This window comes from Arvicanthis niloticus, chromosome 6 (genome assembly GCF_011762505.2).
Source record: "Arvicanthis niloticus isolate mArvNil1 chromosome 6, mArvNil1.pat.X, whole genome shotgun sequence".
Classification (NCBI taxonomy): domain Eukaryota; kingdom Metazoa; phylum Chordata; class Mammalia; order Rodentia; family Muridae; genus Arvicanthis; species Arvicanthis niloticus.
Genome location: NC_047663.1, coordinates 41,280,916 through 41,307,821, shown reverse-complemented (window position 1 = coordinate 41,307,821; position 26,906 = coordinate 41,280,916). Strand labels below are relative to the sequence as shown.

General features: G+C 41.5%; 1 protein-coding gene across 4 annotated transcripts in view; it reads right to left on the bottom strand.

Annotated features, from left to right (window-relative positions):
• Positions 1-26,906, bottom strand: part of Myo1d (myosin ID) — a 281,386-nt gene that overhangs the window by 96,896 nt on the left and 157,584 nt on the right. For all 4 annotated transcript variants that reach the window (XM_076936189.1, XM_076936188.1, XM_034505907.2 and 1 more), the window contains exons 17-20: positions 17,947-18,170; positions 10,883-11,027; positions 9,911-10,015; positions 3,463-3,576 (exon numbers count right to left, since the gene is read on the bottom strand). In XM_076936189.1, the coding sequence (XP_076792304.1) occupies positions 3,463-3,576; positions 9,911-10,015; positions 10,883-11,027; positions 17,947-18,170 (588 nt within the window). The remainder of the gene's footprint in view (positions 1-3,462; positions 3,577-9,910; positions 10,016-10,882; positions 11,028-17,946; positions 18,171-26,906) is intronic.

The window sequence follows — 26,906 nt, the reverse complement described above, 5'->3', positions numbered from 1 at the left end:
GACTGGGAGGCTAGAAGTGGGAAAGTTTGCTGTATTTTGTACTGATTATCTTAAAAAAAATACTTATCATTTTTAGTCTTGAAAACTTTTCAAATGGATTTTTAAACATGATATTCTTATTGTTTTTTTCTTCCTTAGAATGATACATCATAACCTTGTGGCTCTAATGGGCAAACAGAGCCAACAAGCACATGGGGAGATGAGAGACACAAAAACCCCAGAGCTTGGCTATTACTCCCTTTCTTTTGGTGAATCCCCCCTGCACTCCCCTTCAACTGTGGATGTTTGCAAATAATCCACCTTCTTTCTCTCCAGAGTCATAATTTCCTCCTCCAATCTGACATGGATCCACTCCTAAATGTTCACCCCCAACTGCTGAATTCTTTTCCATTTTGAATGTTAGATTCCTCATTCCCTGAGCATTGACACTGGACCTATACTAATACCTAAAAGTCAATGTGGTTAAAGTGGATACACACACAACACACACACTCATACACATTCACACACAGACATTCACACACACACACACACACACACACTTTAAATATTTATTTTGAAGGCACGGTCTCACTATAGTGTTCAGGTGGCTTCAATTCACTATGTAGTCCAGAATGGTCTTGAGCACTTGATCCTCCTCCTTTAGCTACTTGAGGTAGTTTGGGATTCAGGCATGTGCCCAGCCACAGCTGAGGTAGTAAGTTTTTTCCTTTAGCTCCTCCCAGGTTCTAGCATCATCATATGGTTCATTGCCTTTACCTTTGGTTTTACTTTCAAAATGTTTTAATAATAAAATATTTAATATTTCCATATTTACTTCAATATTAAAAAGCCCTTCAGGCTACATTTGGAGGTCCCTTTTGTACCCAGCTTGCCTCATTGAAGGAGGCAGCCATTCCATTGCTCTGAAGTTAGTTCTTCCCAGAAGTAGATGCAAGGTGAGGGTTGATGAATGTGCATGGCTCATCTGGGAGGACAAGGGGGAGGGACCTGGGTCAGGAGAAGAAAGGCAGCCACTCTGTGGGCACCTGCAGCTTGCTCTGCGGGGAAGCTCTGGGAAAGATCTTGGTGATGCAGAACGGACCTCGTGCCCATTGCTCACTGCATTTCCAATCTATCTGAGAGGGCAGGGGCTCTGGCTGAGAGCAGCTTCTTGACAAAGATGATGGCTGCTGAAAATTAGGGTGTGTGCACAAAAATATCATGGGATACAAAGCAACCTGGGTAGAGCCCTGAGAACATCTACAACAATGGGGATCTATCCTCAGATGTTTACTTTCCCAGAGTAGTTAAATATCGTCATTCTTTATGATAACTGTCAATGCTACTAGCAATGATTATGGGAAAATGGATATAAGTGAAAACAGGTTTTTAAGACTTTTATTTGTAGTCAATGCAGAAAGGGAAGATGGGGTGAGAGACATGGCTCAGTCATTAAGAGCACTTTCCACCCTTGAAGAACTGAGTTCAGTTCTCAGCACCCAAGCTGGGTGGCACACAACCACTATAACTCTAGCTCCAGGGATCCAACTGCCTCTCTGGACTCTGTGGGCACCAGGCAAGAATATGCACATATCTACGCCAATATACTCACATATATACATAATCAAATAAACCCCCAAAACATCTTTAAAAAAATTAAAAGGAAGACACTTCAGTTTAAAGAGTTGTTTAACTATTTGTTGAATTTATATCATGAACTTGATGGGTTCCCCTTAATAGAAATAAAGGCAAAGAAACAAATCACAGACCATGATTATTTTTGCTTGCATTCATACCTCCTTAGACTTTGACAAAATATAATTCTCTCCCTCGTCTACTCTTCTGCCTCTCTTGCTCCAAGTCTGCAGGCTGTTAGGCTGAAATTGTGGCTGATAGATTTCAGGTCTTGGCTAAGAAGATTATATACAATCTAAAGTTTCTCCTTAGTGGCAATTCATTGGCCTTTCTGTTGAAGTGAGGTCTGTGTGTGGTAGGGTAGGGGGAGATGGAGGAGTACCACAGTGAGATCAATCCCAGCCCCAATGACACTGGCTATCACAGACCCCAACACTGGTTAAACACAGACTTCCCTATTTAAGAACTAGCAGGCAGAAAAATGCTCCACAGATTAAAAGACTCAGTAGTCCAGTAGATGCTTCTAAAGAACAGAACAGTCACTTGGGTAAAACTAACACTATTAAACTTTGGAAAAGATGTGAGCCAGCTGTGGTGGAGCACACTCATAGTCCTGGCTACTCTAGAGGGTCACATCAACTCATGAGTTTGAGACCAGCAAGGCTCTGTCTCAAAAACAACAAAAGTGAAGTTTCACATTGAGATTCAGGAAGATAGCAAACAAATCTCATGTTTCAGAAGTGATTGTAGAATTTGAAAGCCTAGAGTCAACTATAGAGTGGACTTAGATCAGAAATCATTCAACTAGAAAATTAATGTTGTAGAATATATTGGTAAAGACTAACTTCTAGGAGATACATAAATCTCATATTTAAAATAGAAGTAGTGGGGGCTAAGGAGCTGACTTAGTGGTTACAGTGCAAGTGTGAATCCTGAAGTTTTAATCCTCAGAAACCTATGTAAATGCCCAGTGGTTGAGCTTCTGAAGGCAGAGACAAGGAATCCTCAAGAGCAAGATTAGCCATATCAGTGAGCTCTGGATTTTATGGAGAGACCCTACTTCAAAGAATAAGGTGGAAAAGGTGACTGAGGATGATTCCTAACTTCAACCTTAGGCTTTTACATGTGCATGACACACATACACACACATGCATATACATACATACACACATAACAGAAAAAGTAAGTGAAAGCAGTAATGTTTCTACAAAGTAATTTTCTACTTGGTTCCATTTTCATAGACAATTTATAAAAGTCAAGCTGGGAGATAGTGCAGTCAGAACAGTGCTTGCCATACAAGCATAAATACATGAGCTCAAGCTCCAGAACTCACATGAAGAAGCTGGGCACAGTGGTGTATGCTTATAACTCCAGCACTGGGGAAGTAAGACGGGACAGCCCCTGTGGCTCATTGGCCACCCAGCCTAGCCTTCTTGGTAAGTTCTAGGTTAGTGAGAGCCTCTCTTCAAAACCAAGGATGGCTCCTATGGAACAGCACCTGGGGTTGTCCTCTGACCCCCACATGCACCCTTGAGGACATGTGTACCCACATGGACACACAACACTTATAAAAGTAAATAAGATAACACACTATGTGCAAGCAGGTTACATTATGTGTAAACAGTATGTAATATATATCACATACAACCACTGTTCGTATTCTTAAAAACTGTTTTAGTTATTCTACAAGAAACTGACTACTCTTATAGAAAATTATGCTTTGGTACAACACAAAATTGGTGTAAGATGCCAGGAAGACATGGGATCCTCAAAGCCAGAGGCTGCATGTTTATCCCATCAGCCTCTGTCTAGGAAATAGGAGTCTTTTATTTGATGTATACTTACATTGTACAGTGGGATAGTTTTCATCACCTTGTACTGCTTAGTGGGGTCCATTTTATACAGGTGACGGTCAGTGACAAAAATTGCTCGGTCTTCTACTTTACTAAATCGATTCACCTGTAAAAAAAAAAAAAAAAAAAAAAAAACAACCAACCAATCAATAAGTCATAGTATCTCATGGAGAAGGGAACCAAGTTATATTTAGAAAAACCTAGGTTCAGAGGCGCTGACTATAGAGATGAAGTCTTAGTAGACTGTCACCATGGATGGTACACTAAGATCTCAAAAGAATGACAATTTCCAGATATGTAGAGTTTGGCAACAAAATTTTTTAGTTTGTTAGGGAAAACATGGCAAATGTAGAAGTTGGCAACTAGGAATATAAAATCTAGACCCCATCAAGGAAGTGAATAGAACACCTATAGAGACAGAGAAAAGGTTCTGTGAATCACGTGTCTGATAAGGGCACGTAACTAGAACATAATAAGAACTAATTTAATCAGCAATTAACAGGTAATCCAATTGATAACATTTATGTCAGAAGCTCTGGGCTATCTTAAGAAGCTGAGATTAGCATTTGGAAATGAGAGTAATGAGCAAGGACTGAAAATAATATCACAGAAAAAATGAAAATGATATTATGAAAAAATATACATGTTTTTGCAGAATGTCTTAGGCTGAGGGCCAGAATGCCTGACTTTCCAGATACTTTTTTTGCCCTACGAGATAAAATTAACTATAGGACATTGTACAAACTATGGCTACTTATTTGTTAGGCTATTTCAGGTAATATTTTAGTCAATGTACCTGGATTAACATTTAATAACATGTTTATTTATTTTTCAGTTATTTCTTTATTGTGTATGTGTGTACTGTGTGAGTTTATTTATGTGTACTATGTGTGTACAGGTCCCTTGCAGGCCAGAGGGTGTGGATCCCCTGGAACCAGAGTTACAGGCAGTTGTGAGCTGAATGATGTAGGTATTAGGAACTGAACATGGATCCTCTGAAGGTCAGCATGTGCTCTTAACCTCTGAGTGATCTCTGCAGCCCCAAGGTTTTTCTGAACTTCTACATTGTCAAGCTTCCCATGCACTGAGAAAGGCAAGCAGACAAAACAAGCACAAGAAGCTTCTCCCCCAACAGAAGGCATCTCAAGATATGTCATATACGTTCTCTCTACATCCTTTACTTCCCACATTCTATTTCCAAGATACCAACAAAGAAGTTAGAGGCTAATTTGAAAACACTGTGCTTTGGTAGGATATTCAGATAGCTGCATTCAGACAGGCAGGGCTACAGGCAGAATGCAGTAAACTAAAATTCAAACTTGACATGGAAATTTATCTTCTCTCTTTCCTTGGTTTTAGCCATTAGTCAATTCTCTACACATTTACTGTATAATAAAAGCATAATTTTTAGTCTTCAACATGATAGCAGGTGTGCCTCTGATTAAAGGGTATCCATGGTACAGTTTGTGTGCTTGGGGATAACTTTGCACAGCCTCTGTTTTGGCCCTGACAGACATGTTACTTCCCGGAAGATCTGAAGCACTGAGTGTGAAGATCCTCTTAGCTGCTCTGCACAGCACTGGCTTTATGCAGAGCTTTGTAAGAAAGGGTCCCATGTCTGGATGGATGGATAAACACTGCAAACCACAGCTCTTGCTATGATATCTATAGCCCAGAAAGTTACCAAAGGTTCTGAGAATTCTGCATTAAAGCAGTGTGCTTAACCCAGTTTTTCCACAGCACATTTAGTCTACATAATCTTTTTTTTGAACAAATGCCTACTGATTTAAAAAAAAATGTGGTTCTGTGGAAAATATTTTGGAGAACATTCATCATCATTTTCATCAAACTTATACTATGTAGAACAGAGAACACCTAGCATAGAAACTGAAAAATAAGTGAAAATTATTTCCCTTATCTTTTATGGAATAATTTGGAGAAAAAAAAACCACATGGGGCATAAGAGAATATAATTTTAAAACCCTGTTATATAATCTCGCAAAATCATTTGAGTTGAGAAAAGAAGACCACAGATCCTTTTTATGATATATAATGAGTTAATCTAAAAACAAGGGAAAAAGCCACCTCAAAGCAGATAGAAGCTATTCAGAAATATTCTTCATATGAACAAATATTTACCTTCTATTTCGGCACCTCAAACCTTAAAACAAGAATCAGGTAAGCGTGAAAGTCATCAAGTCTAAGAGCATAAAAGCTGTAGATTGCTTAACTCGGCTCTATCAACACAGAAATGAAAAATTCAACACACACAGGTGACTCCTCGCTTAACACTGTTATGGTATGGGAACACTACAATTATTTCCTATTGATTTTCGTGGAGTGATGGTAAAGCTGGACCACAGACTCAGCGTTAGGTACAATTTCACCTTGTTTCTTGTACTCAAAGTTAAAATCCTCACCCCAGGAAAAAATTCCTAGCTTTCTGTTTTCTCTAGCCTCGTCAAGGCAGCTGCTTATGGTTTCAGTTACTTCCACAGCAGCGGTCAGAGATAACGTTGCTGCAGAGTCAGAACAGAACAGAGCATAGTGGTGAGAGGAGCTATTTGCAGTCTCTCACCTTAACAAACACTTTATAATAATCAACGCCCCAGGAGGAAGGCTCTTTGAAAGCATACCAAATTTGCCTTGGTGTACCTTTGGGATTAAAAAATTCTACAGACAGCATAATCTAAGCATGCATGAAGGGTGTTTGTACTAAACTTAGAAATACAGGGCCATCAGCAAGAATTCTTCAGCTTGTACTCACCAGAACCCAGGATGAAACTGTCAGGCATTAAACTGTCCTCCCTGGAATGAGAAGCATCGCAGCAGGCTTTTCTACAGATGGCCAGAGTCTCAGAACCACCTGACTCTCTTTGACTGTTCTGATTGTCAGATAGCATGATACCAGAAACAAGAGTGGGCATAACCTCCCTCCCTAGGTGGTGGGTACAAGTATATTCCTGTTGTGGTCACAAATAGGAAGTACGACAGGAACTTTTTGTGTGGATGTGTACATCTGGATAACGAAAGCCTCCTTTTGATTGGTGATTATCCCTAGGTATAGTCAATAAAGTGGAGCTCCTGGGTTCACAGTTCAGAACTCACAACTGGAATGTGGAGAGCTGATGATACTGCAAACTTTCCTCAATGACATTTGTTTCAGTCTAAGTCATTGTCCTGTTGTTCATATCACTTGGACTTGAACTCTTCTTTAGAATGGTCAAACTGCATGTGTGAAGTCTGAAACATTCTGAATGCCATGCCAGCACTCAAGATGGTCAGGTTTCACGACGTTTCAGATTCTGAATGTTCAACTTGTCCTATTGCTCCTGGCTCCCAATACAAAGTTCACAAAACCCTTGTAACAGGAGCCATGGAGGCTGGTTGCCAAGACCAAGGCATGATTAGAAGGCTGACCTCTGTCTCATTCGGGAGCTCTCCCCAGCAACTGCCTTCAGAGGGAGGAGAAAGGCTAAGGCTAGGGGCTAAGCTAATTACCAGCCAACAGTGACTTAAACAATCCTGCCTACAGAATGAAACCTCCAGGAGGTTTGGAGAGCTTCCTCAGGGCCAGGAGGGCACGCCGTTTCTGGTCAGTAAGGTTAGGTTTACACTTATCATCTGTCAGTTTATTTCTTTGTCCCACTTGTTCTTTGTTCCCTGTCACACATTTTCCAATTTGTGTTCACTGAGTTTTTGTTTGTAATTTTTTTTGACAAATTCTGGGGAATGAAATTCAGGTCCTTAACATGTTGGGCAAGTGCTCTTCCACAGAGCCCCGCACTCTTAGCCTCTTCTCCCTTTCTTTTGGTTTTAAGATTTATTTTATACAGTTTATGCAGTTAAGATATTTAATAAACCTTTTAAATAAGATTTTTTTTGAGACAGGGTTTCTCTGTGTAGCCCTGGCTGTCCTGGAACTCACTCTGTAGACCAGGCTGGCCTCGAACTCAGAAATCTGCCTGCCTCTGCCTCCCAAGTGCTGGGATTAAAGGCGTGCGCCACCACCGCCTGGCTTAAATAAGATTTATTTTATGTCAGTTTATTTTTATTCTGTGCGCATGTGTTGAAGGTGCACACGTAGAGGCTGGAGGACATCTTTGTGGCCTCCTTTATCTCCTTTCACCTTTACTTGGGTTTGTGGGTTTGAGCGATTGGCTTCACAAGACACCAGCACTAGGCATCAAACACCTTTCCTATCTGAGCCATTCCAGTCCAAATCTACTAATCTTTCTTCTGTAAAGTCTAACTTCCTGTTAATCTTATTGACTGCATTTTTTTTTCATATTTATAAATGTAACTATAGGTTATTTAAGAGTCTTCTATGTATTTATTAAACATGTCCAATCTTTCCTCAAGCTTTTTTGAATATATAAAATAGAATGCTAATAATTGCCTCAATAATCTTGTCTGTGTATTCTTGGATGACTGAGTTTTGATTTCTTTGTAAATTCAATGTCTTGTTTGTAAGCTTGTTGACTGGATGTCATGCATTCTGACTTTTACCTCTGAGTGCTGGATATTTCTATGCTTCTGGAAACTTTTTTGAGCTTTCTCTTATGTGCTGTTAGGCCACTTAGAGACTTTGATCCTTTCCAGAAGTGCTTTTAAGGTTAGTTCTGGAGGACAGAAAGGGCTATTTACTTCTTATACTGCTACAGATCCTTGACAGTGCTCTACCTAGAGTTCCTCAAGTCTCTAGCTTGCCTGGAGGATTCCAGCACCAGCATATGACCTCCCTCTCCTTTGGGGATGGTGGTTCTCACCCAGTCTAGAGTGGTCTCCTTCTGTATGTGTCTGAGCAGTATGTACTTGATGTCTATACCAGACCCTCGAAAGATCTAACAATTCTTTCCACACGGCAATTCTCCTCTCTTCTGTTCATCTACTCTTCTCTACTTCTCTGGAAGTCTGCTCTCAGCTGTGTTTTCAATTAGGGAATCCACTGGGCTCTCATGGCTCCTCTGAGACAATGGCTGTCTAATGGGGTTGGTCACTCTCTTCCCTTTCCCTTTTCTTCTGTGGTGTGAGGATGGAATGTAGCCTTGCACATGCTGGGGTAGACTTCTGCTACTGCTACGCCCCAGCTCACTGAACTTTTTCTTGTATTTCAGGGATCTTTGTCTTTTCCTTGCTGAAACTCACTATCTTAAAATCCATCATTTGATTCTTTTTGTCTCTTCCCTTCCCACTTGTAGTCTTTCTCCATTCATTTAAAACAGCTACACTACAGTCTTAATGTATACATTCAGAATTTACTAAACAAACTTTTATCAGGTACCACTACAAACTTATATGTATATCTGTGCAAATATATTTGTAAGGAAATCTGAGTTGAGGAGTTTGAGGGTAAGTAAGTATGGATATTTAAAATCTTGGTAGATCTTCCAAATTGCCCACTCAAAACTACCTTAGATCCAGGCAGCAGTGTCCCCTAAATCCCTGGAAACACTCTTTACTAGAGTCTGCCAGATTTATAGCTGGAGAACCACATTTCATTACTCTGATCTGAATCATATACTGGAACTAAGTTTTTTTCTTAAAATTTGAAATAAAGTGCTTTTTCTGAGGTCTTTGCTAACTTTGAATTTTCCTTTGGTGCTACGTTGACAACAGGATCTTTCGTTAAGCCAAGCATGATCTCAGTCATCTGTGGAATTGTGTTGGGATTACTTTATCAGCTTCTTTTTCATAATTACTCTCATTTCTTCTGTCTGTATTTTTTTATTTTTAAATTACATGTATGCATGTGTGTCTGTGAGGACAGGTGTTCATGAAGCCAGCAGCATCAGAGGCCCCTGGAGCTAGAGTTACAGGCAGTGAGCTGCCTGACACAGTGCTAAGAACTGAGCTCAGACTCCCTGGAAGAGCAGCAGGTTCTTGAACTGCTGAGCCATCTCTCCAGCTCCTGCAAATCTAGTTCTAAAGCAGCCATGACACTTGTATAAAGGCAATAAATAGCCACTCAATAAAGAGCCAACCTGTAGGTTGCTGTGAGGGACATACATGTAGTAAAATACAAATCCTTGGCCTGAAGAAAGCACCGAAGGTGTTTACAAAAGGAATGCTGACCAAACTGGGCAAGGTGGCACACGCCTGAAAACAGTACTGAAGAGGCAGAGGCAGGGAGACTAGGAAGGGGCTCAAGCCTACCCTTGGCTACATAGTGATTCTGAGGCCAGTCTTGACTTTATAAGACCCTGTCTCAAAAACATAAATGAAAAAAAAAAGTTATCCAAGACTACCCCCTTCCCTCAGGGAGGTTTTATTAGCATAACTCTAAATGGTCAAGTCAGGCTTTCCAACACAGCCTAGCACAGATGGGCAGCTCACTGGGCTGCTTCCAGCTGCATGACATTGCTAGTTTTCACTGAGGACCACATATGTGTTTCCTCTGTCTTCTCCCTCCAGGATAGTCTGGTTCAAGAGCTACTTACCTTTCGGACATGACAGGAAAAGAGAATGTTCATATATTTGTCCTTGCGTTTCAGTTCATTAGCAACTGGGACAAAAGTGCCTGAGGTCTGAGGTGTATCTGGCTTCTGAAGGAACAAGGGAACAGCAAGAAGAGAATTCTTAGACTATAGGTGCTAAGCCAACTGCCCAGTCCACTGTGTTACAACTATACATACAGGTTCACTGTGTTACAATTGTTCACACAGGTTCACTGTATTACAACTGTACATACAGGTTCACTGTGTTACAACTGTACATACAGGTTCACTGTGTTACAACTATACATACAGGTTCACTGTGTTACAACTGTACATACAGGTTCACTGTGTTACAACTGTTCACACAGGTTCACTGTATTACAACTGTACATACAGGTTCACTGTGTTACAACTATACATACAGGTTCACATGCACCCTTTTATCTTCCCGCCAAGATGCTAAACTAGTAAAGGGTAGTATCATATCAAAGGTCCAATAAAAACAATAAATTAGGCAATAAGAGAAAAGGGGAAACAGACCTTTGAGAATGATATAAAGTTTATAATTAAAAATGGCTGCTGAAGCTGGATGTTGTGGTGCATGCCTTTGATCATAACACTCTGGAGGCAGAGGCAGGTGGATATCTGTGAGTTAGAGACAAGTCTGGTTTACACAGTGAGTTCCAGGGCACCTGGAGCTATGTAGGGAGGCTGCTTAATAGAGGTCAAAGACCAAGCTATAGAGTATGCTAATATATGTGCTCTAACCCCTTTCAAAGCAGATGATGTATCAAGCAATGGATCTTTTAATTGAGCACCTCAGAGAAATTACTTAGTTTCTCTATAAGGCATTAATTTTGCTTTACAGTGCTGAGGCTGGAACCTAGGCCTTAAACATCCACCCCTTTTCTAGAAATTCTTAGGGAAACATTCTTTTCAGAGCTGCATGAACTCAGACTATTCTTCTGGACTTACCGAAGCAAGATAGTTGCCTTCCCAGGCCCTCTGGAGCCCAAGGTCTGCCCTTTGACCTTTCAACATCTCCATGGCTGCAACCTTTGCCCTGACCTGGGGAAGGTCTGATGCAGGTATTGTCTTGATGAGTAGGGATGCTCTCCATCTACAAGCAAATAAACAAGATGTATAGGCTTTAGACATTCATTCACTACCCGAAGTGTTTCAAGCCGTCACTAAATAGCATGAAGTAATTATATATTGTGCTAAAAAGGGAAAATGCTTATAAAACCTATACAGAAGTTGCTAAAATATAGTTTCCTGAAGACAAACATTTTGTAACAACTTCTTTGTGTGCTCTGAAGTGACTAGAACTCTGTGGCTTTCGGTTTTTACAATACCAGTTGGGCACAAAACAACCGACATCACAGGGGAAGCAGTGCTATAAGTAAAACAGCCCAAGGAGCCTTCTTCCAGGTGCTTTTAAGAGTAACAGACAAAAACCATGTGGGTGTGTGATTGAGGTGAATAGCTGCTGTTGAGTACCTGCTAGTAGGGAAACAAGGGAGGAGGGCAGAGAGAGCCTTGGAAGGAAGGAGTGGGTGTGACGGTGCTTACATGGGTGGCTAGGGAGGGTCCTCTGGTAAGGATGGATGAATGGAGCCATAAGGAGGATAGCTGAGCAGGAGCATGCCCAGAAGGGACTACAGTAAGGCAAGGGTTCTGAGATGGGGACTGCTCAGTGAGTTATGAGGAAAACCTGGGACCCTGACAAGCTGAAGTAGAATGGGGCAGGGAAAGGAAGAGAAGAGGTCAGAGGGACAGCTAGGGCTAAATGAACCCACAAAGTCATGAGGGCATTATCGGGACTCTGGTCTCTACTCTGCATGAGGTGAGACAGCTCTGGAGAGTTCTGCAAAGAGACAAGATGACCTAGGACTACTGTCATCGCTATAGGCTAGGGTCAGGAAGACCTGTTAGGAGGCCATTTCTTTAAAACACACACCAGAGGAATGTGAATCAGGCTAGGGAGGCAGTGATGGGATCAGAGATAAGTGTTAGTCTAGATGCATTCTGGTGGAAGGGCCAATGGTATTTACAGATGGGTTAGCTTGCTGGGAAGAGGAAGTTTAAGGATGACTCCAAGGGGTTTTATCTGTTTTTGGTATCAGCATCTGCAAACATAAAGCAAGAGTATTCTTGGTTGAGGAGAACAGCAGAAGAATTTTATGCTCCCAGCAGCAACTTTGTCTCTGTTCTCTTGTTCTGCTGTGGTAGGTAGTGGCACTCAAGGAGGCTAAGAGCAACGAACTGTCTTTAATTGAATGAACAGTCAAGGTCAATGATTCCTAAACTATGTTCCTAAGGAACACTAGAGTAAGTTTCACCTAAAATAAAAATGAAAGACTTAGAGAAAACCTAGACACTGAGGACAAGGGATGGATGTCAATACCCTGCCTGTGAGGACTTTCTGGCAGACATGAGCAGGTACTAATGAGAAGTAGCTCACTGTGGGCCAGTGTGCTCAAGTGAGGAGATGAACTCTCAGGAATAGGTTTTATGGCAAGACCCAGAAAACCTTGGGACCTGGGTGGCAGGGGCTGGGAGCAAGGGCAAGAGGTGATAGCTGTAGTGAGTCACAGCTGGTAGGGTCAGCCCTGGTAGATCACAAACCACTAAAGAAATCACAAAGGCTCAGCACTACAGTGTGAGCCCCCCTCTGAATTTCAATGGCTTGCCAGCACCCCATATGACACAGACTGCCCTGAGGTCTTTGTTAAAGAGGCTAGAAGAGAAACAGTGGTCAAGGTTAAGGACAGTGGTGACAGGCAAGCCCCACAGCACTAAGTAACTTGCTCAACAATTGCTCCAGTAGTCCCTAGAGCTTCAGATTACAATGCTGGTGGAAGAGATTTTCCTCTGACTGTGCCCTTTCCTGTGCCTGGCCACCCTGTCTCTGCTTTATTTCCCACAATGGCCCAAGATAAGGCTCACACCTGACTCTGCAGGCCCTCAGCACAGAAGCACACTTGAGCTTTAGGCATCTGGCCTGTTCAGTCATGGTGAGCACCACATGACTTCTTATCCTGGTCATACAAGCTACAATACCTAAATTTGGATAGGTAACAACAGCTGCAGTCATAAAGACCAGCTACCTCAATTGACAGGAAAAGGACAAAAAAGTCTCAGCCACAAAAAGTTATTGTGAGGAAAAGAAATGATCTTAACACAATCGGGAAGAGCCAGGCATGATAGATAACACAGGGCCACAGTTCAGCACTTGGGAGGCAGAGGCAGGAGGATCAAATGATCAAGGTCATCGTTGGCTGTATAATGGAGTTTGAGTTTAGGTTATGTGAAACCCAGTCTCAAACAAACAAACAAAAAAAACCCAAACAAACAATAACAAAAAGCAAACAGAGAAAAAAAATAACACAATTAACATACACGGAGATTCCAGAAAGACAAAAAGAAACCCCACAGTAACACTGGAATTCTTTAACACACATCTCATAGAATCCCACAGAACAAAACATTCAATACCAGGAATCCATAAACTACAGCTTGTTTTAAATGTGGCTCAAGGTCTGTTTTTATACTGCTTGTGAGCTAGGGAGACTCTTTTACATTTTTCCATGTTTAACACAACAAAGAATATGTGAGAGACCATATGTAGCCTGTAGCCTGCACAGCCCAAAATACTATAGGGCCTTTACAGAAAAACGTTTGCCTGACTAGATGAATACAAATGGCAAGATTCATTCAGAGAGAATGAGAGAGAGAGAGAGAGAGAGAGAGAGAGAGAGAGAGAGAGAGAGAGAGGAGAAAGAGGGAGAGAGAGAGAGAGAACAGTATTTCCATATATTCATCAACTATGACTCTTGTGAGGAGGTGGGACTATCTTTCCTATTCTGCCCCATCATCTCTGTATCCCTGGAAGCCTGGTTAGTGCCTGCAAATCACCAGGCGTTCAGTAAATATTTGTTGGATGAGTAAATTTAATTTTATACAAAAATTAATTAGTTCTAGACTTAAAATAAAACATTAAAATTTAAAAGGAAGCCTGCTCAGGCCAGAGTACAATCTGAATTTAATCACAATCATTTATGGTCACCATAAATATTAAACAGGAGTATACATTGGTGCAGCCACTATGGAAATCAGTGTAGAAGTTTTCCAAAATAGAGCAAGCACATCCACATGCACATGCACATGCTGGAGCACTCCTGGGCATATACCCACAGGACCCCACTTCTGACTACACAGATACTGGCATGTCCATGTTCAGTGCTGCCCTGAACAGCAGCTAGGAAATGGAATCCACGTAGATGCCCAACAATGCATGGATAATGGAGATGTGGTGTGTCCACACATGCACGCAAACTTTATTCAAGTATAAAGAAAAATGAAATTATGATATATGTAGCAAAGTGGATGGAACTGGAAAATATTACACTGCAAGAGCCCAGACTCAGAAAGGCAACTATCCATGTTCTTTTTCATATCTGGATCCATGGCACGCTTGTAGAGGTCAGGAAGCCAGACATGACTATGGTAGGGAGGCATTAGTAGGGAGAGGGCAGTAGGAGAATATATGGGGCAGGAGAAAAAGGGGGCACATCGGGAGCTACAGGTTTAAGTGGGGAATGGGAGAGTGGACTGGGCTAACCAAAACCAAGGATGCACTGCTTTGTAAGCTAATTCAATATAATAAATACAATAAATATAATAAAATACATTTAAAAAGGGAGTTTGAATGAAAGTACCATGTATGTGTAGAAATGCTATTCACAGAAGACATGCATTATTTACTGAAAATTTCAGTGCCAGGTATGGGATGTCTTCCTATGAGTTATCAATGAAGGAGGTTCCAGCCAGTCCCTCACCAATAACACAGGCTCTCACTGTGTCTCAAGACTGCCCACCATAAGTAGTTGGTGACCCTACTGCTGAAGATACCACATACATTGGTTGTAGGACATAGAGACATGATCTTGAAGTTCCTGACAGGAAACATCCTCCTCGATGGCTAGTTTTTATAGTGCTAGAAGGTTCTAAGCAGGCCACAAGGAGAAAAGACATCAGTGGTCTTACCCAGTACAGGAGCCTGCATGCTATAGTATTAACCTGCCAGGCAAGATGTGCCTCCTAATACAAATGGTATGACTATTATACAGAGGCAACCAACCACTTTCTGAGAAGATTTGAGGCATTCTCCACAGGAGGGAATTTGTCCGTATACACCACTGTAAACTTTGTCAAAAGCCTGTGGCTGGGGAGGCAATAGACTCTAGGGGGAACCTACTATTACTGTTTTTTTTAAATGGTTATGTCGTCAAATTGCTTCCTAAGTATTTATATTTGTACCCATAGACTTGCTGCATTCAACTTCAGTCATAAACATTTCTTTTTGCAGTGGGTAATGGCTAGTGCAGATATTTATAATTGGTTGAGGGATGAAAATAAGTGACTTTGAATGCTCAGCCCTAAGTGGGACATCTATATCATCCCCCAGGGCTCAGGGAGCACTGTGGAGGAAGGGGTGGGGAGAATGTTGAAGCTGAAGGATGAAGGAGCAGTGTGAGAGTCTGTCTCCTGGACATGACAGGGCCATTGCATTCATAAACTCAGACCTGCACAAGATCAAGCCAGTCAGAATTTCACTGTGGATGAGGGATGGGCTCATGAGGTCCTGTCTCTAGCTAAGGAGCGATTGGCAGTTGATGGCTGCAACACATACGTCATGATGCGTGCCTGCAGTCTCAGCACTCAGGAATGGGAGGCAGGAAGGTCAGAAGTTAAAGGTCAACCTTGTTATATATAGCAAGTTACAACTTGGCCCAAGATATATAAGGTGTTGCCACACACACACAAAGAAGTTAACTAATTTACTCAAAGTTACATGGCCAGTCCAGAGAAAATCAGAATGTGAACTGGGTTCTGGGGTCTGGATTCCTTATCCCACAATGGTGCTGCTTTTTACAGTGTGTGTGTGTGTGTGTGTGTGTGTGTGTGTGTGTGTACGCGTATGTGTACTTGCACTCAAAAAAGCATATGCAGAAGTTTATAATGGTATTAAAATATTGCTAGAGTGGTTATCTCAGAAAAAAAGAAGAAAAATAGGAGTTTATAGTATGATGGGTTTCAACTTTTTATATAAACATATTTCTAACTTAGAAATAAGTATGAATTTAAAAAGACCTTAAGTACTTTTAAAATATACAAAATATCCAAGTAGTAGATAGCGTTAATAAAAATTTATCTGCACATGAAAATGTTTGCCAAGATTGAAAGCTAATACTTCCAGCATTGTATCTGAGAACTAAGGACTGTCATAGTTCTGCTTTTTTTGTTCTCACTAATTTTATATTGTTTATCCCTTTTGTTGGCCCCCTTCTATGGTACTGGGTTGATTTATGGATTGAATTATTAAATCTAGGCCTTGTGCTAGGCAAGTATTCTACCACTGACCTGTACACCAACCCTCCTCCCCTTTAATCTTTTGAGGCAAGATCTAAGTTATCCAAGTTGGCCTTAACCTTGTGATCCTCCTACTACAGCCCCCTAAGCAGCTATGGGCCTGCACCATTAGGTCTGCATCTTATAGTTTTTATAAAGTGCAAATGAGATACATATTCATGAGTTTTCTATCATGTGATTTCTCTATCTTTGCATACAGTCTATCAATGCAGAGTCAATTCTAAAGAAGATAAAAGTCCAATTCTGCATACAATTTGAAGTAGTTCTATATTCATAACATCAAGTAGTGGTTTAAAAGGAAACTATATTAAATGACTACATTAGGGAGCCTCTAGTTTGGTTAATGTCACTAGATGGTTGGCCTAAGACAGCACTAGATTTCATCAGCACTTCCTATCTACAGGATCTGCATCCTTGGGTTCAGCTGGCCTCAGATGGCTAGTATAGTTAGGACATCAATGGCTGTAACTCTGTTGAACACATGCAGAGATTTTCCTTTTCATTACTCCCTGAACAATATGGCAATAATAACAACCATATACAAAATATTATGTTATGTATTAGAAATAAACCATAGATAGTTTAGAGGATACAGCTTTGACTAAAGTACTACAAAATGGATAGGCATGGTGGAGCATGCCTTTAATCCCTTCAATCCTAGCACTTGAGAGGCAAAAGCAGGTGGATCTTTGTGAATTCAAGGCCAGCCTTGTCTATAGAGAAAGTTCCAGGACAGCCAGAGTTATGTAATAGAAAGAGCTTGTCATAAAAAGAAAGAAAGAAAAGACAAAAAGAGAGGAAGAAAGAAAGAATGAATGAATTACAGCATTCTATGTTAGGGGCTTAAGAATTTGTGGATCTAGTGTCTCCAGGGGGTCTGGAGCCAATTCTCTGAAGACATTATATGACCACTGTCTCTGCTGTGTACATGCTGTCAATAAATTAGCTAAACATATGAGGAGGAAGGACTTAGGCAAAGATAATCTCAGATTCAGGGCAGGTCATAAAAAAAAATCAGTTGGGAAGGTCCAGATTTTTCCATGGGTATTTATTTTTTTTAAAAAAAATCTTGGTCTAAAATAGTTGTTTTCTCCCCTAGCTACACTTTAAAGCCACCTGGGAACCGTTAAAGGCCTTGGCCCCATGCTCAGTTCCATCAGACAGATTCTCTGGTGGGCCCAGGGCATCAGGACTGCAGGAACTCCTCCTTAGTCTCAGGCACAGCTGGACTGAGAGCTGCTACCCTGACAGGATCAATGTGACTTGCTAGTTTGAAATATGTGTGTTGATTTTAAGGAAGTTATTTATGTTTTTTGCTAATGACAGGAAGTGGGGACAGCATGCTGGTAGTTTATCTTAAATGTGGCTTGGATCCAGGCATTTGGATGTTGTGGCATGATGCTGTCAAGTGTTACAGGAAAACTATGCTGACAGTTCCATTATTCTGAGAGCTAAGCAGATGCCCTTTGAAAACAAATCGATCAAACGCAAGACAGAGGGAGAGGTAGACGTCAGAACAGCAGAGAGCTGAGCCGCTGCCGTGGCCTGGGATTTGGGAGTGTGCCACTGGATAGGAAATGTGGCACTTACCAACACGTTCTTACCTATTAAAAATCGACTGCAGGGCTTCCTCAAAACGCCGCAGGACTTTTGGTGGGGTTGGCCACTTCACATGCTTCCCGTAGTCTCTCATGTTCCTGACACCGTGGAATCGTCTGGCTACCTCGTGGATGTATGACTTCACTTTATAGCGCCGGTAGTACCTGATTATTGTCAGGGCTGCCTTGGTCCTCTTGTACCGCATGCGGGCCAGGGTGCCACGCCACACCTTCGTGAGAGAGAAAGGAAACCGAAATTATTGCTGGCTGACTAAGTAGTAGGTGACTTTGGCATTACAGATGGTCCCCCTGCTTGACCAGCTCATCCTGATTGGAGTAAAAATCAAAGACAATGCAGGGGTGGTGGTGACATGTGCTAGAGACAAGTATCTTTGAGTTCAAGGCCAGCCTGGTCTAAAGAGTCAGTTCTAGGACAGTCAGAACTACACAGAGAAACTATGTCTCAAACAAACTAACAAACACCAAAACCACCACCACCAAAGAGACAAAGCCTGTCCCTTCCATCTGTTGCCAATAGATGGCGAAAGGAATCATGGTAGTGTACCCACCCCCACCAGCCAATCATGTAAATAATTTTACAGAGAAGTGTGTGCAGTATTTAAAGCAGTTTTGTTTTAACTTTATTATCACAAAATGAAGAAAAAAAAATGCAAGTATCTGTAGATGGATAAATATTTAGGAGAGCTGAGGGGAAGATGAGTCAGAGCCACATGCCATGAGCATCTATTTACAGTGCTTCAGAAACACAGCTTCACACAGATAACACACCGGTGCTAAGCGGAAGGCCACCTTGGGTTTGTAACCAGATTTACACAAAGCTTATGCGCCAGCTTTTCCTAGGCACAACATACAGTCCTGAGAATTTAGTACATTCCTGGGGAAAGGGCCAAAGAGATTATCAATATCATATTAAGTTTTCTGAGCATCTGCACTCAGAAATTAATCAGACAATATAAACACCAATGTGTCCAAGCATCACATCAGAGCTACTTATATTGTTTTCAAGCTCCTGCATCCAGGAACTCCTGCTTCACAGTCTTCTGAGAAAATTGACATTAATGTCGTCTTTGACTGATCCAGGGCCCTTTTCTGACTCATTCTCTCAATCCCTGAATTTGCTTTCTTCCCTACTGTTTCCAGTATGTGCCCTTTTCTGTTCTTTTCTGCTACAGAGTCTTTGTGACCTCAAATGACTAACCACTCTCTTTGCTCAATGCTCCCCCAGATCCCTTGCTATTCACTGCTATGCCTTAATCACCCTTAGGTTGCTTGTGTTACTTCTCCCGTGAATTCAAAGCCCACAGTATGGGTTCTCCAGCCTCCCCCAGGTTTCCTGTAATTCCTTTGAATCCCCATCCGTGCTCCCTGAATTTTCCTTAGATACGTTTGCACCAGCTCCTCCATTTAGTTGTTTTGAGGCTGTCTTCCTGCGGGCTGAGTGTTCACTGTGTGCTGGTAGTGTACTCCCTCCGCAGCCTGGGGCACCGCATGAACAAGCACACAGATTTGTTTGCAGACCACATGGGAGGAGGTGATCAAGGGAGCCTGATGGGTCAAGAAAACCCACAATACATAAGGGAAACCTGGTGTGTGAGCAACGTGTGTGATGGGAATCTAGAGCTCACGTATCACCAGTACTGGAAGACAATGAGGCAATGAAAACCATCTCGTGCTCTCACGTGGCACTGCACAGAATCCTTTTTAGTCTCAGCAGCTCCTTCCTGTAGCCGAATGTGCTGTACAGATGGCGGTGCTACGCCCCCACCCGAGTGCTAAAATAAAGGCCCCTTCTTTGGTATCTTGAGAAACCGAAGGGAACACAATTAGAGGGTGGAAGTGTGTGATTCAATTTCTTAGACAAAAACACTTCAAGTTTCTTACTGTTTGTGGCTTTGCTTTTCAGAGGGGAGAAAATTGAGATTCTCTGGTGCCCACTCTATATACAAAGTCAATCTTTTAATTTCCAAGATGCATTTTGTAAAGCTTTTTATTAAAACAGTTTTGGTTGGATTATTTAAAAGCATTCTGGAAGTGCTTTTTAAGGACAAGCTTCATTTGTTCAGTTTGTGTAGTTGGCTTATCTAGGTTTAAGATTGTTGAAAAAAATAGTATAAAAAATGCTTAGCCTAAAAGACGGTAACCCTTTTCCTGGCACCTGAGCTTACTTTCCCACCCTGCATGCTCATTCTTCACAAATAATTTTAGCTGGCTCTTCTAGGACCTATTGTTATATCTGCAGATAATATTCACGTATGTTTTGTTCAAATTGTAAAACCTGGGCATTTACCTGTTTCACAAACACTCGTTCTGTGGTCATATCAACAGCTGTAAAATAATTTTTCAGTGTTTATTATGTATACCACATCCTGAACAATCCACACACATGTATTGCATCAGATTATGTATAGCATATAAAATAGGCTTATTGTTGTACAAGGGAGTTTAACTATTCTCCCTTATATGTTTGCTTTTACTCGGAGTTTAGAACTACAGGTACAATACCTTTACCTTCTTAGTATATCAGTGTTAACTTTACCAAATGTCTCACAGGCCCACCAGTAACCACTGATACTTTTCAGACCAGCAGGTTCATCCACAGAATCCTGCTTCCATCTCCTAAGTGTTGGGATTACAGATGTGACCTACCACACGCCTACTTAAAAGCATTTTAATAAACTCAGTCTAGAGGAGGATCAGAAATTCAAGGTCATCAAGGTTACAGTGAATTCAAGGCCAACCTAGGTTACATAGTGAGACCTTATCTCAATAATTAAGAAGCATTTTTAATATTTTAAAAGTGCCATCTTGTTTCAAAAATAAAAAACAAAAATGTTTAGGAAGTGTTAATCCTACCTAAGTAAAGATCATCACCCAAATTAGCCAAATTTATAGCAAGTCTTATTATATGTGCACAATATAGTTGGTCAGGAGACTGCTTCTCCTTAAATGAGGGAATTTTGAGGTCAATCCCAACATAGGAGAAGTGAGGCTTTTATAGTCCCCAAACTGCAGGGCTAGGGGTTTTCCAAGGAATGTCATGTAGGCAATTGGCAGAACATCCTAGGAGGGCATAGGTCAGGGTATAGGGTGTAGAACACATCAAATTCCAGAAAATGGGTCAAGGCATGGTGGAATTCAAGTTTTAAAATAAATATAAATGAACTTACTTTGGCCTTGTAACAAAATGGAGTTAGGCTGGTTCACCAGAAGAGCAGCCAGATACTAGAGAATGTGTCCTGGTTAAGTGGTAGGGAGAGCATGGAGAGCAAAGCCACAGGAAAGGGCCAGCAGCCTTTTAGGACAGAGGGAAAGCAGGAGCATCCCCCAAGGACAGAGCATCAGGACAGTACTGAGCACACTACCTATTTAGGTACCAAATCTCCACACAGCAGCCTGTAATCTTTTATGTCACATCTCTGCCTCTTCATGTTTCTCATGATAATTGTTCTTACAATGGCCTGGCCTGATACTCTTCCCTGTCTGACCCCATATCCTACTGCCCTTCTTCTTCCTGACTTGTCCCAGACATACTAGCTTCCCTTCTGCATACAGAACTAGCCAGGGCCCCTCACTTTAGGTCTTCACGCTAACTATTCCTTGTCTGGGATGACCTTCTTCCAGATGCCACATGGGTGACTTTCATACTCTGGGCTTGTTCAGCTGCCACCATCCTGTTGAAGAGTTTCACTTGTTCCCACCCTCCTCATGAATTCAACTCCTCTGTTCCATGTTCAATCTCTTCTCTCTCAGCTCTCAGCACTTCCTAATAGACTCTGCTGCTGACCTGCTGGAGCACTGCTCAGGCTCTCCTGTTTTCAAGTCAGGCTTGACTGGACAAGAGCTCTTTCTCTTTGTTCACTGCCGTGTCTCACAGCTATGACAATGCCAAGGATGCTGCAGTCACTCAGGAAGGAGCTCATCCTTGCTTGTAGAAGATTCCATTAAAGGTACATTGTTCCTACTTTACAACACCCCACTTTCCCTCAGCATATGACTCGGCTGGGTACTAGCCATTTGTCAGGAATTCTGGAATGTAAATATGTCTCTTTGCTACTAGGTTTCTCTGAGTAAGGTATAGAAGGTGCCTGTCTTACTCTTTAGTATCTACTCTTTCATGTAACGTCCTTGCATTCAGTGTTGTGCCTGACCTTCTGAGTCTGATGTCCCCAAGCTCAGGACTTTAGACAGTAAACCTGGTGCATCTGTGAGAAAGAGACTGAGGGAGTCTCTGGCAGTCCTAGCCCCTTTAGGCAGCTCTTATTAGTCTCTTTCCACAGTTGTCCGTCTTGCTCCTCTATAGACAAGGCACCTGGCTCTTCCTATAGCTCTGGGAGATGAACGGGTGGCTTCTGCTGTTTGCAGACACTTGGATTTCTCCACTTGCTTAGGGGAATTATCACTTGTTCCCTTGCAAGTGTTGCTCCTGTCTCTTGTCTGCTGTCATGTGCACTAAGGCTCTGCTTGTCCTTGTGGCTCTATCTAAGGTTAAGAACCACCCTTCTGCTTGGGGGCTGGGGGTGGAGAGAGGAGATATAAACACAATCTCTACCTTTAACCAGGGGGTTTCCAACATCATCTGGATGCTGCATCGTCCCTTTGGTTCATGCTTCCTCAGTCATCAGGTATTTCAGAGCAACATCTGGCACTTATTACCGGTTAATTGTGAACCTTTGTTTTAGTTTCAGAAGAGGCTAGCTTTCCTTTCTCCATCCCAGATCACTGTTTTTTTTTTTTGTTTTTTTTTTTTTTTTTTTTTTTTGTTGTTGTTGTTTAATTTTTATTCTTGTTGTCATGGGCACTGGGCTTTTCTGTCTTATGGTTAGTACAAATCACTATTTCATACCTTTCTAGCACTCTCTGAAGTGGGCATTCTCTTGGTTCCTACAACCAGAATTCCTCAAAATTTAGCTTCCTAGGCCTCCATAGGTTTTTCATTTGTTTGTTTTTGTTTTTCAAGACAGGGTTTCTCTGTGTAGCCTTGGCTGTCCTGGAACTCACTCTGTAGATCAGGCTGGCCTCGAACTCAGAGATCCACTTGCCTCTGCCCCCCAAGTGCTGGGGTTAAAGGTGGACATTACCATCATCTGGCCTAAAGACGGTTTTTAGAGGGTCTTTCTCCATTTCTACACTCTAATTGCTCATCTTAGTTACTTTGACAGGGTCTACCTGTTAAAGAATGGTAGTGGATAAGAGAGAACATTTAAGTACCAGGTTGAACTTTGAGCAAACCATAAAACACATAGCACATATCACTGATACTCACATACTCAATCCAATTTAGATGTGACCATCCGATTCGGCCCCCTCTGAAAGCAGTTTCCTTGGTGAGCACACAAGGCAGTGGGTTTCACTGTGGACAGCTTATAATGTGGCAGTGGGTGTTCATCGGGACAGCTTATAATGATAGCCATTCACATATACTTCTCTGAGTCTCCTTTTTAAAAATGGTTTATTGACTGAAGATTTAGTTACCTCATTGCATCTTAGATTTCCCATAGGTCATCTTGAAATATTATTTGTTTATATATAATACTGAGGGACTATATTTTAGGAATTATACTAAAAACATAAATTATATCCCCTAGATTTTACCTTCTTGATACATACTAACATGCCATTCTGATAAAAAAATGTTTTAAAATAGCATACTAGGCCTTTATTAATTTTATTCCTCAAACAGATATTTTAGGAAAAGAGGAATATTTTTCTGTCTTTGAGCCTTGCTCTAAAATAACTCCTAAAGAACAATAGGATATATGTGACATGAAAGAAGAGGGGACTACTTAGGGGGAGAAGGAATAAGGGAAGGAGGTGGGGACCACAATGGAGGATGGGCAGGAACAAAATGTAATGCTCTGTGGGTATGAAAGTGCCCCTGATGAGCCAAACTATTATCACAGAGTGGGATGCAGGATCTGCCTGGTTGGATGTAATTTAGACATGATCACTGTGGGCTGGAGAGAGGGCTTAGTAGGCAAAGAGCTTGATGTTTAAGCATGAGGCCTCAAGTTTGAACCCCACAACCCACATTAAAGCAAATACAGAAGCACAGATATCTGTGACCCCAGTTCTCCTACAGAGAGATTGAAGGCAATACAGGAGAATCCCAGGCACTTGGAGGACAGCTAGCCTGGTACACAGAGCAGAAAAACAACAAAACAAAACAAAACAAAACAAAACAAAACAAAACAAGAGGCTTTGTTTCATACAAGGTGAAAGGCAAAGATTAACAGTAAAAACTGACAGTTGAAGTTATCCCATGATTTCTACACATGTGGTAGCTTGTGTGTGCCAACACACACACACACACACACACACACACACACACACACTCTATTCTTGAGCTGTGGTACCTGAGTTAGGAGCACTAAGCAGCCAGGTGTCTGAGACTTCATGTCTCATGTGCAGCCTTGCCCAGATCCTTTAGCTGTCTCTAGTATGCAGACCACTGCTGCTCACAGTGACTCCAGTGTGGCAATGACAGGATCTGATAATTTCCTTGCTATTCTCACTTCAGGAAGCAACTGACCTTTTGGTTGATTACTGCTAAGGGAATGTTTCAACATTAGCCCCTTCAAAACTTAAATTACAGTCATTTTGCAGACAAAAAAAAAAAAAAAAAAAACAAAAACAAACAAAAAAAAAAAAAACCAAAATGCTTCAGTTAATAGACCTAGTAACTGTGAGGGATAGATATCAGGACTCCATCTTGTTCAAAAGTAAACACTCAGCAGAGCTGTTCTGAAGTGACTGCTTGCTTTGTTTGGCTTTAGTTTCTTGAGAGCAAAGCTACAAAGTTGATAATTCACCTTTACAGTCTTTCAGGTCAAGGCTGCCTCCAAACTGCTTTTTGATAGAGAACTATAGTGTTTTTGTCAAGCCTTATGAGTTTGAAATGATCCAAAGTGGTGTCTTGGGATGTTTCAACTTTACCTCCTCAAAGAAAAAAAATTACCTACAGCTTAGTGTCAGATGCTTACAAAAGATCTCAGTTTTGAATGGTTCCCTAGATACTTGAAAACTCAGAACGAACCAGAGATAAGTCTTTCTTTTGCAGAGTTCCCATAGTGAATTCTGAAATAGTTTTTTTTGCAATGTTTCTTTAAAAAGGGTTAAGTATTCAAGTTTGGAAAAACTGTACACTGAAACTCCTATTTTGGGAGTTTACAACTCAGATTTGCATATTAGACATCCTGAGACATGCTGGATATCTAAGCCTATATCATATACATTATATAATATTTCTGTATATAGACACCTCATTTTGAACACAATGAGGATGCACCACTTCTAAAACATGGTACTTTGGCACAGGGAAAGACACCAAGAAAAACAAACCTGGGAAGGCTCTCTTCCCTCTGCCAAGCTTACTGTAAGCGAGATGATATTGGAAGTTTATGAGGGCAACCCTAGCTGCAAATCCTACCAGCAGGGGCATATAAAGACTGAAGTGGCCACTTCCTGTAGCCAGAAGGGACAACTAGAAGAGGGAGGAGAACATCAAGCCATCCACAAAAACTTCAACCCAAAATTTGTCTTGCCTACAAGATGTGCAGGGATAAAGATGAGGAAACACCCAACCAATGACTGCCCCAACTTGAGACCATCCCATGGGAGAGAACCAACCCCTGACAGTAATAATGATGCTCCAGTATGCTTGCAGACAGGAACATGGCATGACTGTCTCCTAAGAGGCTTCATCCAGCAGTGAATGCAGTTAGATACAAAAACCCACAGCCAAACATAAGGTAGAGCCTGGGGAGTTTTGTGGAAGAGTTGGGGACAGAAGTGAGCAAGTTGAAGGGATCAAAGACCACAAGCAGATCCACAGAGTCAATTAACTTGGGACCATGGGGACTCACAGAGCCTGGGCTACTAACCAGGGAACATGCAGGAGCTGGACTTAGACCCCCTACACATTCGTAGCAAATGTACAGCTTGGTCTTTTTGTGGGTCCCCTAACAAGTGGAACAAGGGGCTGTCTCCGTCTCTGTTCCCTGACATTTGACTCCCCTTACCCCCTACCTAGACTGCCTGGTTGGGCCTCAGTGGGAGAGGACGTTCCCAGTTTGCTGGGACTAGATGCTCCAGGATGGGTTGGTACCCAAGGGGGGCTCACCTTCTCCTCAGAGAAGAGGAAGGGTAATGAGGGAAGGGATTTGTAAGAGTGGAACTAGGAAGGAGGGAGGGGACTGTGATGGGGATGTAAAGTGAATACAAAAAATAGCAAAAAAACAAGCAAACAACCCCCATGCTTTCTTCAATTGAGTAAACTCCTTAGAAAACCACACCAACATTTTCTAATTTTATAGCTGTTTTATAATTATGGTAGAGAATATCCCCATTTTTAGGAAACACACAATAAAGTACTATGAAGAAACATAATATCTGCATTCCCTTTAAATAGCTGAGTGCACATGTACACACAAACAAAAATCTGATACAGTCATGCCTCTTTGTGTATGCTTACATAGATATATACAAAGAAACCCAAGAACAAACATGACAAAGCAAATATAGGAAAGACATTTAGCACTTGGAGCAGCACAGAAATTCTTTATATTAACCATGTGAGTCTTCTATAAATCTATAACCTCAAAATAACACAAATTAAAATTATTTTTAAGTGATAGAGAAGAACAAATTAAAGGCTGTATTTCTAACAAATTTTCCATAAGTGAAGTGATCTTTATGTATGTGTATGTACACACAGGTGTGTGCAGACACACACACAGTTGGAGTAGTCGGCCAGTGAGACTCAGCAGGTAAGGGTTCCTTCCACCAAGCCTGATGATTTGATGTGAATCTCTGGAACACACATGGTGGGAGGAGAAAACAGACTCCCCAAAACTGTTCTCTGCTTTCCACACCTTACAACGGCACACATGTACCCATAAACATAAACACACAAACAATAAATGCATAAAACTTAAAGTTGAAACAGT